Source organism: Glycine max, chromosome 12 (assembly GCF_000004515.6).
Source record: "Glycine max cultivar Williams 82 chromosome 12, Glycine_max_v4.0, whole genome shotgun sequence".
Classification (NCBI taxonomy): domain Eukaryota; kingdom Viridiplantae; phylum Streptophyta; class Magnoliopsida; order Fabales; family Fabaceae; genus Glycine; species Glycine max.
The window spans coordinates 35618414-35634604 of record NC_038248.2 but is presented as its reverse complement, the minus strand read 5'-3'; the positions used below and the strand labels follow the sequence as shown (position 1 = coordinate 35634604).

At 29.2% G+C, this 16191-nt stretch overlaps 2 protein-coding genes across 4 annotated transcripts; both read left to right on the top strand.

Annotated features, from left to right (window-relative positions):
* The first annotated feature begins 258 nt into the window (after positions 1-258).
* LOC100811455 (GABA transporter 1) lies at positions 259-5326 on the top strand. The gene is made up of 7 exons (XM_003539406.5): positions 259-487; positions 940-1170; positions 2559-2656; positions 3530-3716; positions 3820-3950; positions 4045-4278; positions 4838-5326. The coding sequence occupies exons 1-7, from the start codon at positions 379-381 to the stop codon at positions 5216-5218; spliced, it is 1371 nt and encodes a 456-aa protein (XP_003539454.1). The 5' UTR covers positions 259-378; the 3' UTR covers positions 5219-5326.
* A 2891-nt stretch (positions 5327-8217) lies between these two features.
* LOC100810916 (GABA transporter 1) lies at positions 8218-15400 on the top strand. 3 transcript variants are annotated; one of them, XM_041007567.1, is made up of 8 exons: positions 8218-8339; positions 10065-10180; positions 10554-10784; positions 12578-12675; positions 13349-13535; positions 13642-13772; positions 13907-14143; positions 14790-15400. In XM_041007567.1, the coding sequence occupies exons 2-8, from the start codon at positions 10069-10071 to the stop codon at positions 15168-15170; spliced, it is 1377 nt and encodes a 458-aa protein (XP_040863501.1). In that variant the 5' UTR covers positions 8218-8339; positions 10065-10068; the 3' UTR covers positions 15171-15400. The 3 variants fall into 3 exon arrangements, with proteins under 3 accessions (XP_040863501.1, XP_040863502.1, XP_040863503.1); XM_041007569.1 differs by lacking the exon at positions 8218-8339 and adding an exon at positions 10329-10484 and having other exon boundaries at positions 10048-10180; XM_041007568.1 differs by lacking the exon at positions 8218-8339 and having other exon boundaries at positions 9890-10180.
* Positions 15401-16191: the final 791 nt, after the last annotated feature.

Below are 16191 nucleotides of genomic sequence, written 5' to 3'. Positions count from 1 at the left end.
TATTTGACCTTGAGTTATTCCAACCTCAACAAGATTACATGAAGAAGAGAACGAAAATGCTACGCAACAACTTCACCAAAAAAAATGCTGACGCAAGCGCTCTTTGTTCTCAAATGAAAAATAGTAATAATTCATATATAATTTTATTCCATTCTTATCTCTTGTGCCTCTGTTTAGTTCTTTACTATTATATCATATATCTTGTAGGCATTAATAATGTACTAGTATTCATTTTTAATTGCGTATAGATCCTTGAGGTTCACAAATCGACTCTGGTCTATTTAGTATATTCACCATTCAACACTGTTTCGCCTTCACTTATTCTTCTGTTCATTTGTTTATGCCCTCGCACTCGCTCGTACGTGCGCCTATAGAGAAATGAGTACGTTTCTTCCGACCTCAACAAGAGTACATGATGCAGAGAACCAAAATGCTTCACAACAACACCGAAGGGATGCAGGCACTCTCTTTGTCCTCAAATCAAAAGGTAGTAACCATTTATATATACTTTTCCACTCTTAACTAACTCTTCTTCATATTTCTTAGTTCTTTCAGTATTTATGTGTCATCTTGCAGGGTTCAATATATAGTGTATTCATGTTTAATTGATATTCCAAGAACAACCATTAGAGTATGCGTCACGAAGATAATGGACAAGGATAAACCATCTTAATTTTGTGTTAGTGCAACTACTTCAAAAATCACGACATGTTTACGTAAATTCGTTAAGTGTGACTTTTTGTGATTGCATGGTGAATCATTCCAGGTCAAACCCTTTCAATATTGTTCTCACTTCCTTGTTTTTGTAATTAGGGCACATGAGGAGCAAGTAACTATAGGCATTAGCTTTTCATTTTCCTCGATAAAATCAAAAGGGTATCATGCATATTCGATATTTTAATTAAAAATGGCCGGTAATTACATTATTTATTTTTGTAGGTTCATGGATTCACTGTGGTTACCACTTGACAACTTCAATCGTGTCTCCATCGCTGCTAAGTCTTCCTTATGCTTTAACCTTCCTCGGTTGGAAGGCTGGAATATTTTGTTTGGTCATTGGAGCTTTCGTAAGCTTCTATTCATTCAATTTGATATCCCTGGTCCTTGAGCACCATGCTTATTTGGGTAATCGCCACCTGCTTTACAGAGACATGGCTCGTGACATTTTAGGTACTACACTTCTTCTCTGTATTATTAACGCGGTGGTTAAGAAAGAATTTAACTCGCCCGTTTAAAGTAAAATAATAAAAAGTAAATGAAAACGCTTTTAGGAGTAGTTATTTTTTAATGAGAGTAAGGATTAATCTCTTTTAATCTTTATTTCCAAATTATTATTTTTTAAATTATCAATAATTATAAATAATATTATATTTTAATATAAATTGTTATTATAAATCTATAATATAGTTTATAATTCAAAAAAATTCTTATAAATTTTAATTTTAATATAATTCATATATTCAAAAGTATTTATTAATTATGAATTTTAACTTATATAAAATAAATATTTATTTTGTACACTTCCCAAGCTAAAATACTAGTATGTGTGCACAACAACACCTGTAAGAAATGTTTATTTTTCTTTTATGAAATGCCACATGAAAAATGCTAGCAACACAATACGCTTTAGCATATTTCTAAAACTCGCACTTTATCTCATTGGTTAAATATATTAAACTACAAAATTATGATTATGTAGCGCTACCATTAATAAGACATTTGATTTTTTTCCAAATATTTTTATTATTTTTAATTTCTTTAATTTCTCTCTTCGTTTATATATTTATTGTTTAAATTTTTGTTGACTATGCATGTGAATAATCAAATTAAGGTTCCCAAAATGCTACTATACAAAGTTAGACTACTAAAGAGCCTAAAACATTAATGTATTCTACTTATTATTTATTGAAGTGAGAAAAATATTCATAATTAAGTGTATTTTTTGAAAAAATAATTAATACAGAAGTCATTCTAGATTGAATTTTATAAAAAGAATCAAACTAAATTTTTAATTTGGGTCTCATAAAAAGAGCTGAAAAAAATATGATACATTGATATAATTTTTATGTCTAACCACAGTTTTACTGTTAATTAACTCATATGATCTTGCTAGCTAGTCTTTGGTTAAGGAATCAATAAAATATTATTTTATTAAAGATTTAGTTAGAATTGTATTAAAAATTATGAAAGAATACACTGTTACACTTTTCAATGAAAGACTTTTTATTTTTGATTCCCTAACTAGTTTCATTAGCAATTTCTATTTAGTTTTATATTATCGTATACCTTATTGTATCGGCTATATATGTGAGAAATGTTAAAGGGACAAATGATGTATAATCAGCATTTTCCTTGATAGACAGTTAGAATCTATTGCATTTAAAATCCCAGATGAGGTCAATGCAAACATTATTGTCCTCACTCTTCACCTCACTAGCTGATTAATTGATATGAAAATTTCTGCTAGTATAGTTTAGTAAGTTCTAGGAGTCTAGGACCAATTCATGTTGGTCAAATATTAATAACGCGAACTGATGTATCAATATGTTACATGGAAGGTCCACGTTGGGGTCGGTATTTTGTGGGGCCAATTCAATTTGCAGTGTGCTATAATAATGAAGTTCTTTGTGCTCTTCTTGGGGGACAATGCATGAAGGTGAGTAAATTAAAAAATCACTATACATTTTTATTCTTTTATTTTTTATATATTCAAATTAGAGTTTGCTATATTATAAATAATTAAAGGTATTTCGATTTTATTCTTGCATTTAAAAATTACTCCATATTTTTACTAGAATCATTTAAGAATTGATAAAAGTACCAAGCAAATATGTATGATGAATTTTATTCTGAAAATAAATTTTGAAAACATTGAGGACACTATGAGCATTTCTAATTTAGACATATAGTTAAATTCACATAATTCCTCTTGTAGCATGAAGTGATGAACAAAATATATTTTGTTAAATAAATATACACAACCTTACTTGATACCTTTTTGATACAAAATTTATTGGCACCAATAGTGCACCACCTACTTCACACCTTATGAGAGAAATATAAAAGAAAAAGAATTGTAATGAATATAAGTAATAAGAAAAAGAGAGTTAATTAGTAGAAAATAATAAATGTTAATATAGTGTTTGAAATGGTAGAGTTTCTAACACTCATTACTAAAGTTGATCTTTTAAGAATGAGTTTGAGTTTAAAATTTTAATTAGATGAAAAGAAAAGAAAAGAAAGTACAATTTGTTTTTGATATTTAAGAGTTATATAATATTCATAAAACAAGGAAAATCTTTGGACATTAAATCTATGTTAATATATTATTTTATTTTTTATTTAGAAAAACTATCAAGTTATAGAATAATTATTAGACATGAAAATTTTATCCTTGCTTCTCTCTTCTTCTCCAAAATTTCCAAAAAAAGAAAAGAAAACATGTTCCATGCACGCAGTGACGCAAAAGTACACAAACATTGATCATATACTAATCCTTCAGAGCTTTTCCTAACGAAATCAACTGCAGGCAATTTACCTACTATCAAATCCTAATGGGACTATGAAGCTTTATGAGTTTGTAGTGATATTTGGATGCTTCATGCTGATTTTGGCTCAAATGCCATCTTTCCACTCATTGAGACATATTAATCTAGTGTCTTCGGTCATGTGCTTATCTTATAGTGCCTGTGCTACTGCAGCTTCCATATATATTGGTATTTCCTTTCCCTTCTTATTAATAACCCAGTTAATTAATTAACACTAGTGCTTGCAATTGAGTGCACGTTCTTTGAATTTTCCCAATGTATACTTAAACAGGAAAGTCGTCAAATGCGCCAGAAAAGGATTATTCTTTGAAAGGTGATACAACAAATCGCTTATTTGGAATCTTTAATGCCATTCCCATCATTGCCACAACTTATGGTAGCGGAATAATTCCAGAAATTCAGGTTTGAAATAGCCAGATGAGTTCCCTATGCCATGCCAGAGTATTTGTTTCAATTACTAAGAAAATCCACATGATTACACTTTCTTTGGATACAGGCAACGTTAGCACCCCCAGTAAAAGGGAAGATGCTTAGAAGTCTATGTGCTTGTTATGTTGTAGTTCTCTTCAGCTTCTTTTGTGTAGCCATTTCTGGCTATTGGGCATTTGGAAATCAAGCTGAAGGCCTCATTTTTAGCAGCTTTGTAGATAGTAACAAGCCTTTGGCTCCTAAGTGGCTTATTTATATGCCCAACATTTGCACAATAGCCCAACTAATAGCTAATGGTGCGGTGAGTAACTAACTAATGATTTTTATATCATACTTTTCACACACCAAACATTAGTTTAGAGATTATATACTAAATTTAATACTAAATATTTCTTCTATTTCAAAATAAGTGTTGTCTGTCATATATTATTTTGCACATAAAAAGAAAAATTAATAATTAAATAGATAAAAAAATATAATTTTACAAAATTAGCCTTAATATTAATATGTTAAAAGTTAATTAAAATGAAACTTGTGAGTAGTATTAGTAGGAAAAAAATTAATACAGCATAAAAAACAAATCTTGATACTTATTTTGAAACTAATATTTTTTTAATATGACACTTATTTTAAAAAAGAGAAAATAATATGTTTGACAAAACATATTTATATTGTGTTTGAGCATAATTTTGGATTTCGAACCATGATTTCATTAAAACTTTAAAAAGGGTTACTTTTCTAATTCTATTGAGAAAACTCCATGGTTTTCAAATTATAATTCAAAAACATTAATGGCTCAATCTTCCTCACCTCAAATAGCTAGGATCTAGTTCATCACTATATTCCAACATTTTGTGCAGGAGTACTTGCAGCCTACAAATGTAATACTAGAGCAAATATTTGGAGACCCAGAAAGCCCTGAGTTTTCTCCTCGCAATGTAATTCCAAGATTGATTTCTCGGTCATTAGCTGTAATTACAGCAACAACTATAGCAGCAATGCTTCCTTTTTTTGGGGACATGAACTCGCTCATAGGAGCATTTGGTTATATGCCACTTGACTTCATTTTGCCAATGATTTTCTTCAACATGACATTTAAACCATCCAAGAGAAGCCCCATTTTATGGTTGAATGTTGTTATTGTCATTGCTTTCTCCGCACTGGCAGCTATGGCAACAATTTCAACAGTTAGGCAGATAGTTCTTGATGCCAAAACTTATCGATTATTTGCTAATGTATAACCAAATTGGGGTATTGTTCGTACACTAGGGGATCTCCTTAATCCCTCATGTTTGTAAGTTGTACAATCGGTAGTTTTGCAGTGAATTGAGTCTAATAATTATTATGAACTGAATGTGTTTCGAGGTGTGAAACAAACCAAGCAATTTGTTTACTTTCTTTTCTTTTTCTTTGTTTTTTATTCAGTTTGTTTATTTTCTCTGTCGCTTAGGTCTTTTATTTTTGTTAACATTAAGAGAGATGGGCTGCGAGAAGTTGTTGATAGAGGTATTGATGAAATTGCATCTCATCTTTTAGATTATATACTTTTGGTTCGGCTTGTCATATAAACTTCAAATTTGCAAACTTACTTCCTTTTAAGTGTTTTAAAGTGTTATGTAAAATATTTGGGAAAATAATTTTTTAAAAACAAAACACACACACACAATTCAACCAGTTTTTTCATATATATAGGTTAAGTAAAAACACACTGATTTCATCATGCATGAATAATTTTAGGTCCAAATCCTTTCATTGTTCTCAGTTTCTTGCTTTTATATAATTGTTTGAGCACACCCGGAGCAAACAACGAGCCAGCTTTTTTTTTTTTTTTTCTGAAACAAGGGGCAAAGCCCAACAAAACAAACTAGCTAGAAACACCTACACCACTGGCATCTGCCAATAACCCCAGAGAAATAAAAGAAGGTGCCAAATAAAAAAAGACAGTACCAATATCTATTGATAATTAATCCATGCTTGGCTAAACTATCAGCTAGCTAAACTATCGATAATCCATGCTTTACTAAACTAGCTAGCTTTTCATTTTCCTCGATTAGAACAATTAAAAGGTATCATTTTAATTAAAAATGGTAATTACATGTGATTCAATTATAATTTTTGGTAAGTTCATGAATGCAGGGCGGTGCGTGATATTTTTGACAGATCATAGGGCGCGAGTGATGAAAACGGGAAAATAAATAAAAGGACAAATGTTAATAATCCTAAAGAAACACATAAAAAAATTTGATACCATTAACTCAAAACCTTAAGACTCAGGTTTATGGTCCTTTTTTTATTTATATGATGTTTAACTTTTTTATTTTTGTCCGATATGATCACCTCACACTTGTAACCCAACACATCATGCATTATTTTATTAAAAGAAAAAGGATATACACTATAACGAAAATTAAAATTCGACATACTGCTGTCTAGGCGAATTTTAAGGGAAAGCTTCTCCATCTCAGAACAACCCTTATCAGAAACACAGGTAACTTCCTAATTCAACTCTGCCATTTTGAGTTCGTTTAAATTTTTAATTACTTTTTGCATTAACAGATCAAGGCAATAATGGTAACAGCTGCAATAATGAAAGAAACAAAATTTAATTACATATATACTTTTTAAATCGTTTTAGTTCATCTATGTCCACTGTTTAATCTATTTTAGTCCTTACAATCTTGGACAACAGGGATTAAAATAAGAAAATTTTAAATATAGAGACTAAAACGTAAAATTTATATTAAAACAGAGTCGTTGTGAGTTAAACCAAGAAATAATGTTGTATACAATTTCCACATTAGTCAAGTGATGCTTCCCGTACTGTAACTGTCTTTATTAACCAGCCACTGAGAAGAAAAAAAGGAAGTTAGTTTTTTTATAAAAGAAATCAATAAATAAGTTCTAAGCTTAGTTTCATCTATATCCATCAAATTAAAGTCATATTCAGTTCTTAACTGCTCCTTTTCATACATGTGGTACTAAAATAACTCGAGCAATATTGATTCTTTGAGGCCAATCAACCGTACAGACTTTTGACAAAGCCAATATCAAACGTAGATGCATGAATATATAAAATGGGAGGAAACAATACGTGTCTATGTCTTTGTGATATAAAGAAGGTAGAACTTCTTACACGCCATCAAAGTGATCATTTCAACAAAGAAAAAGACTCATCTTGCATGCTTGCACTTTCTTTAGCGCAACATTAGCACCCTTCGTCGCGAATTGATGTTCCCATAAATAAAATTACCTACACTCATAAAGGATCGTGAGAATATATAAAAAAAATTATATCATAAAAAAAAATACGAAAATTTAACGTGATTCGATACCTTTTGTTTGCGTTCATGGAATAATCTAAAAAAATATTTTCCTATCACAAAAATGATTACAAAATTATAACTCACCCCAAATAGTGTATCACTCTACAAACTCGAGTACCCCATTTGGTGGTTACAAGAAATCATAACACTCTTACACAAATACATTTTTCTCTTAATAAATTGACTTTGTTTCACAATCTCTCTTCATGTATATCTTCTCTATTAATTCTCTTCTCTATTTATAGTGAAGATTGCCACCAACTATAATAAATAAGTTCTCTTGGAAGTTGAAACAAAAACAACTTTCAATGCATCTATTCAAATAATCTTCATCTAGTAAAATGTAATCTTTCATTTCACATTTAAGTCACCTAAACTTTAGTGGTAAAAATCGAATTCCCAATATACATATTCACCTTATCTTTTGGCTTGAAACTCTATAATTCTCCCCCTCTAGCCAAAAGAGAAATATTCTTCAATCAATTTGAAAGTAAACAAATTCTCCCTCAATCGGAAGTCTCTCCCAACACTTCGACAACATTAAAGCCAAATTAAAATATATAAATAAGGAGCAACCCTCACCCCTTGAACTAATTTTTGAGATTGAGTTAGACCTCTCACATTACACATTATAAGATGGTATGTTGTGATTTAAGTTAGAGTAACAATTAACACCCCGATTCCCATTACAACATTACTTAGTGTTGGAGTCCAGTCACGATCAGTTGATAATTTATTGCATTGCTTGAATGTCCAACCAAATTTAAAGCATTAGTTGAAAGTTTTTCAACCTATAAACTAGAGGCATAGCTTGCGGTAACGTATGCTGAATTTGAAAAATAATTGCCATGTTTAATTTTACTTTTTTTTCTTTTATAAATAGAACCTTTGAGGTGAAGAACATCATCCAAAACTAGAAGTGAAAACAAAGATTTTGTGCAGAAGTGAACGAGAGGGAAAGGTGAAAGCCTTTCAAAGTGAGAGAAAAAATAGTGTGATTTTTAAGTCTTGAAACTGAGGAAAATATATCAGATATTAGGTATTATCTCTATTCTCTTTGTATTGTAAAATTGTAATTTTATGAGTATATTGATTTTTTTTTTCTATATCACATGTATGTCTTTATGAAAAGTAGTCTTATTTAAGTTAAAACATTCATAACGTGGTGAAGGTTTTTACTTTTTATCGTAATAATTTTATCTAGACATCAAATTTGAACTCGGCCTTTTTTTAAAAAAATTTCATATGAAAATAGAGTATAAAAAATTAAGACTAATATAAAACAATTATAGAAAATCTAGACATCAAATTTGAATTTTCAATATCACTTTAATAAGCACACTTGTAAAAAAAACCCATAAGTTTACATTTAAAATATGTGTGACAACAAACATGTCTGAGTATAATTATTTTCAAATTTTTAAAACAAAATATCGAGTTCAAAACCTTCAGATGTGATTAAAAGAGAAAAGTTTTACCTTTTAAAACATGTATGATAAAAATATATTTTGACAATGTTGATGAATGTTTTGTATTTATAACATGATAATCCAAAAAAAAAATATGTACGACAAAAATATGATTTTTTTCTCTCAATGTTTTATCCTTTTATATATATATATATATATATATTCCAATTAAGAAATCTGTACTACCAAAATGATAAACTAATTATATTATCTTAATTTTGTTATTATCTTAAAAGACAGAGTTCTTCATCATACAGTAAGTGCATTGTACCTTTAAATATAAAACTCAGATTTTTTTAGGTTCAATATATCAACAATTGACAGGTTATTGGTCCGAATGAAATTAATTTTTTTAAATAAAATTTCAGATTTAAGTATTATAAATAGAAATACATGATTAGAAAAAAAGATTTTACTAAAATGATTGATTAGTTATGCTTTCTCACAAAGATTAATAATCAATAAAATTAATGAATAATTAATTCACATTAACGTCATGATCACCCAAATTAAATATCAACAATTCTTGTTTAATTTAATGAAGCTACAAATAACTTATTACAAGCATGTACAATCTTTAATTCTCACAATAAAGTCAGATACCTACAATTAATGAAAACAACATCTAGGTTAATAAAATAGTTACTGAAATTATGATTTTCATTTTAATTTAAGTCTCCCCTTCTCATTACTTATTATTACTAGGAGAAAAGAGATTATATTTTCTTAAAAAATAAAATAAGAGAGACATGATGGAGATTGAATAACAAATGACAGTGCATAATTATTTTGAAATTGAATTTTATGTTATTAGCGGGGGATTTTTTTATATGCAGTTAAAATATAATTGTGGTATAGTTTATAATATTAATTAAGAGGCAAAATAGTTTTAAAAATATGAAGAATAAAAGTGGGTATCGCTGTTACAATTGTTATGTATATAAATTATATATTATAGATAACAAGCTTTTCGCCCTTAGGAACAACCAGCATCGCATTTTTGGTCAATAAATATTGGTGGATATACTTTCGCTTTAGGTTATACACACTCATACTTAGAAAGATAAAAACAGAAAATATTATGTATAATATATAATATATGTAATAAGAAGAAGAAAAGAATGGGCAAAAAAAAAATGATACGTAAATTAATAATGTATTCAGAACAAAAGTACCACTCTTCATTATATATATATATATATATATAGATATATATTTTACCATTCAACAGTTCTGTTATTCTCTGTTCATTTGTATGTGCCCTCTTGCACTCACGTACTCATTCCCGCGTATAGAGAAATGAGTACGCTGCTTCCAACCTCAACAACAGTACGCGAAGCAGAGAACCGAATTGCTTCTCAACAACATCATCGAAGAGATGCAGGCACTCTCTTTGTCCTCAAATCAAAAGGTAGTAATTATTTACATAGTTTTATTCCATTCTTAACTCTCTTTCCTCTGTTAATTAGTTGTTTCGTATTTATTATGTCATCTTGCAACCAGTACTAGGATAAATGTTACGAATATACTGTAATAGATAAACCTTCTTTTCATGTCAGTAACTATTTCAAGAGTCACGACATGGTTTGTGATTGCATCATAAGTCATTCCAGATCAAATCCTTTCATTGTTCTCACTTCCTTATTTTATCAATTGGAGCACACAAGGACCGATCGAGCAACTAACGTTTCATTTTCCTGGATAAAAACAAAAGGGTATCATATTCGACATTTGAATTAAAAATGGTTATTACATGCGATTCATTTATGATTTGTTTTTTGTAGGTTCATGGATTCACTGTGGTTACCACTTGATAACTTCAATTGTGTCTCCATCACTACTAAGTCTTCCTTATGCTTTAACCTTCCTCGGATGGAAGGCAGGAATACTTTGTTTGGTCATTGGAGCTCTGGTCAGTTTCTATTCATTCAGTTTGATATGTCTGGTCCTTGAGCAGCATGCTCAATTGGGTAATCGCCAGCTGCTATATAGAGACATGGCTCGTGACATTTTAGGTACTACACTTCTTCCCTGTATCATTAACACGGTAGTTAAGAAAGGATTTAACTATATGTAATGCTAATATATAAGATTTGTTGTATATATATACTGAGTTATTTTTTAATTGGACAATAAGTTATAACTAAAAATTATCTTGAGATACAATCATAATATTATTTGTTAATATACTTTAACTAAAAAATAAGTATGTGTTAACAAATATACTCTCGTATTTTTATAGTTGGAGTACATTATCAAGATGCTATAATTTATACTTTTTTTATTTACCTAAAAAAATTCAATTATTTGGTAAAAATACATATTTTAGTAGTTTTTTATAACATTCAAATAAAAATATAAATTCAAGATTTAAAGTTGAAAACTTGTAACTCTTAAAAGAAAAATTAGCAACTTGTATGGTAAAGCGAGAATCGGGAGTCGGTTGGAAGCAAAGCCAAACAAAAGTAGACTATTAATCATTGTTTGAGGAGAAACGTTTGAAATATTGGTTTATTGCATCAATTGTTGACCGTTGACCGTTGACCGTTGACTGTTAACCATTACCCCTACTCCATGCATTGAAATCCTTCTCTTTTTGCCACATATATTGGAGTAGGAAAAAATCCATCTACATTAAAATGAAGAATGTTAATTAGATGTTATGAGGAAGATAGCAAAGAGACAGAGAGAGAGAGATCGAGAGAGATTTTTTTTTTTTTAGGTTAAATGCTGAATATTATTGATGCACTCGAAAAGCAGAAATTACATCATTTGCAGTTATTTGGTCCACTTGATATGAAAGTGAGAGATAAAGAAAAATGAATGAAGTTGGTCTCCCCTTTAAATATACTTCTTAGGCCTAATAATTTGTACTACTAATGTCCTGTGATGTTTTAATCAGCAAAACTCTCGAATTTTGTACAGTTGAAAGAAGCAGCTGAATATTGACTTATATGCACCCAACAAAAGCGAAGTCATTTAATTTGTTGCTGAAAAAAGTAATACAGTCGCACAAACTCTTAGATATACATTATAGTATTATTTACTTTCTAATCACAGGCTCATTGTTAGTTATATTTATACCTTAATTATGTTACCCATGAAACAAATGCTAAAGGGACAAGTGTCGTATAATAAGAATTTTCCATGTTTGGCACCACAAGCATCGGTCACTACTAAACCACTCGATAGACTGTTAGAATCCATAGTATTTGAAATCTCAGATGAGTTCTATACAAACATCACAGTCCTCACTCCTCATCTCACTAGCTTATTGATCTGAAATTTTTGTTACTATAGTTTAGTCAGTTCTAGGACCAAATAACCAATTCATGTTGACTAATTAATGTGTTCAGAACTGATGTATAAAATTATTAAGGTTAAATTAGTTTATTGATCATTTAATTTATTTTTTTATGTTTGATTTAGTTTTTTGTTTTTTTAGGTTTAATTTGTTTTTCTGATTTTTAAAATTGATTTGATTTATTCATTTAATTTTTTTTCAATTTGATTCTCTAATTTTTAAAATCTATTTAATTTAGTCTCATCCTTTAAATTAATTTAATTGGTATTGTCGTCTAAATTTGATCCTACCATCTTAATACATATTTTATGATTAAATAATTTTAAGCATTTACAAAATACAATTTTTTAATATTATTGGTCCAATTTAAACAATAAAATTAAATTAAATTAATTTTAAAAATTAAATAATCAAATTAAATTAAAAAATTAAAGAATCAAATCAAACTTAAAAAATTAATTAAAAGACCAATAGATTAATTTAATCTATTATTAACCTTGGAAGGTCCACGTTGGGCTCGGTTTTTGGTGGGGCCAATTCAATTTGCACTGTGCTATAATAATCAAGTGCTCTGTGCTCTTCTCGGTGGACAATGCATGAAGGTGAGTAAAGAACACTATACATATTTTATCCCTTTATTTTTTATATATTAAAATAGTGTATTATATTGAAAATAGTATTTTGATCTTATTCTTGCTTTTAATTAAAAATTGTTCCATATATTTTTAGAATTATTTTAGAATAAAATTACCAAACAAATATGTATGATAATTTAATTCTGAAAAAAAAATCGACGAAACTAGGAGCATTGCTAATTTAAACATTTAGTTAAATAATTCACATTTCTCATGTAGTATGACTATGAGTCGAATAGCTCTTAATTTCTAGGATATATAATCTATACATCAGGGGATTGTTAAGTTTAAATATGTGATTTTAAGCATATGTTTGATGTTAAGATTTTAAATGGATATAAAAGAGAGTACAAACTTTTTTTCAAAAAAATGTTATATAATGTTTATAAAATGGACAACAAATTAGGATATTAAATTTATATTAATGCATTATTTTATTTTACACATTTTAAAAATTATCAAGTTAGAGAATATTTATCAGAAATGAAAAATTTATCCTCCTTTTTTCTTTATCTTCAAATTCTCCAAAAAGAAAAAGAAAAAGAAAAGAACAAAGCATGTTCAATGCACGCACACATGAATACATAGACATTGACCATATATTGATGTTAAGAGCTTTATCTAATGGCATCCACTGCAGGCTATTTACCTGCTATTAAATCCAAATGGAACTATGAAGCTTTATGAGTTTGTAGTGATATTTGGATGCTTCATGCTGATTTTGGCTCAAATGCCATCTTTCCACTCATTGAGACATATTAATCTAGTGTCTTTGGTCATGTGCTTATCCTACAGTGCCTGTGCTACTGCAGCTTCAATATATATTGGTATTTTCTTTCCCTCATTAATAATCCAGTTAACTGATTAGCACCTATGCTTGCAATTGAGTGCATTTTTTCTTCTTCTGAATTTTCCCAATGTCTACTCAATCAGGAAAATCATCAAATGGGCCAGAAAAGGATTACTCTTTAATAGGTGACACAACAAATCGCTTATTTGGAATCTTTAATGCCATTCCCATCATTGCCAACACTTATGGTAGCGGAATAGTTCCAGAAATTCAGGTTAATTAGAAACAATCAAAATTTGTTCCCTCTAATATATAGTACTTATTAATACTACGTACCCACGCCATCAAAGTATTTGTTTCAACTTCTAATCAGAAAAATACACATGATTGCACTTTCTTTTGCTACAGGCAACGTTAGCACCCCCGGTAAAAGGGAAGATGCTCAAAGGACTATGTGTTTGTTATGTTATAGTTGCTTTGAGTTTCTTTAGCGTAGCTATCTCTGGCTACTGGGCATTTGGAAATCAAGCTTCGGGCCTCATTTTTAGCAACTTCATAGATACTAACAATAAGCCTTTGGCTCCCAAGTGGCTTATTTATTTGCCCAACATTTGCACAATAGCCCAATTATTAGCTAATGGTGTGGTAAGTAACACCTTGATTCCCACTACAGTCTACAACATTAATAAGTGCATGTCACACCATACATTAATTTAAATAATAACAACTTCATAGATAATAACAACAAGCCTTAGGCTCCCAAGTGGCTTATTTATTTGCCCAACATTTGCACGATAGCCCAATTATTAGCTAAAGGTGTGGCAAGTAACACCCTGATTCCCACTACAATCTACAACATTAAGTGCAAGATCATAATTTGCGCACACCATACATTAGTTTAGAGGATGTAGATTAAATTTAATGCTCCATAATATGATTTTAATGATAATGTACTGATGCTAAAATAATTTTATATTAACATTTAATTATAAATCATAATTGTGTAATTTTAAGATAATTTTATAAAAATTAATAAATTTATTATAAATAATGATTGATAATTAAATAATAGTGTAAATTTATACATAGTCATTTTTCTCATTTGACAAATTAATCATCTTTATGTTGTGTTTGAACATAATTTTGTACCATGATTTGAGTAAAACCTTCACAAAAAAAAACTACTTTTCTATTGGGCAAATTCCTATAATCCAAAAGCACTAATTGCTCAATCTTCATCATCTCAAATAGTATGATCTAGTTCACCATTGAATTTTAACATTTTGTGCAGGAATACTTGCAGCCTACAAATGTAATACTAGAGCAAATATTTGGAGACCCAGAAAGCCCAGAGTTTTCTCCTCGCAATGTAATTCCAAGATTGATTTCTCGGTCGTTTGCTGTAATTACTGCAACTACTATAGCTGCAATGCTTCCCTTTTTTGGGGACATGAACTCGCTAATAGGAGCATTTTGTTATATGCCACTTGACTTCATTTTGCCAGTGATTTTCCTCAATCTGACATTTAAGCCATCCAAGAGAAGCTCCATTTTCTGGTTGAATGTAACCATTGCTGTTGTTTTCTCAACATTGGGAGCTATGGCAGCGATTTCAACAGTTAGGCAGATTGTTCTTGATGCTAAAACTTATCAATTATTCGCTAATGTATAATCACATTGGGCTATGTCATCATTTTATATCTAAGTTCGTACCATACTACGTAGCAAAATTCTAAATGACTATGGTCATCGCCAAACTTTAATATCAGAATCCTGAAAGATGAAAAGTTGAGCCAGGATTAAAATAATATAATGGAGGAAGCTATAACCCAGTGGTTGTTGACATTTAATTTTGTTTCGAGTTTTAATCATGATTATGTTGTATTTCTCGAATTGAGTTCTCAATGCAATTTTTTACCTTTTGATTTTACATATATAAAAGTCAAAATCATAATTTCTTAATTCGATTAAGATATTGGTTTTCAGAAACAATTTTTTCCTCCAATTCTCTTCGGGGTTAAACACTAGTATTATTTCGTCCTTATCTTTTCTAGAAATTAATTAAATTGATAATAATTAGCAATATTGATCGACAATAAAGAATGAAGTGTTCTTTCTTACCGAACTTCTTTTCGTCAAAGAATTTTTGGACTTAACCTAATTTAGTATATTTGAACTTCAATGCTTGTGGATTGTAATGTATTGGAGTGGATGAAATTATAGAAGAAAAATCATATAAGTATACTCCAGCCATTCCCATAAACCATTTTCTATCACTAAAATTTGAAAATCTTAAATTAAAAGTAGTTCTTTATATTTAATTAGTCTTACACACTAGCAGTAATCCTAGAATATTTTCCCCAAAATGTATGATCTGCAACCATTTTTTCCATATCTTAATTAAAAGAAATATTTAAACATTATATTTTTTATGTTTAAACTGTCTTAACAATAATAATAGAATGATATAAGGTTTGATATAAAAATACCTTAAAAATCACTCTTTATATAATGACGAGTAACTTAATTTTTATTTTTATTTTTTACATTAAAGATGTCTTTCTAATAATAATTTGAGACTAATTTATAAAGATTATAAAAGTAAATACTATCTTTTTTACTAAAGTCATTACTTTTTTCCATACACGTAACCACATAAAACACAAAGTTAGTTAACTATCTATTAATTTCGT

Bases quoted from the DNA above. Each gene is read 5' to 3' on its own strand.
- LOC100810916 (XM_041007567.1), top strand. From the start codon at position 10,069: ATGAGTACGCTGCTTCCAACCTCAACAACAGTACGCGAAGCAGAGAAC. The intron at 10,181-10,553 runs GTAGTAATTATT...TGTTTTTTGTAG, and splicing joins CTTTGTCCTCAAATCAAAAG to GTTCATGGATTCACTGTGGT. The intron at 12,676-13,348 runs GTGAGTAAAGAA...CATCCACTGCAG, and splicing joins TCGGTGGACAATGCATGAAG to GCTATTTACCTGCTATTAAA.
- LOC100811455 (XM_003539406.5), top strand. From the start codon at position 379: ATGAGTACGTTTCTTCCGACCTCAACAAGAGTACATGATGCAGAGAAC. The intron at 3,717-3,819 runs GTATTTCCTTTC...ATACTTAAACAG, and splicing joins TGCAGCTTCCATATATATTG to GAAAGTCGTCAAATGCGCCA. The intron at 3,951-4,044 runs GTTTGAAATAGC...CTTTGGATACAG, and splicing joins GAATAATTCCAGAAATTCAG to GCAACGTTAGCACCCCCAGT.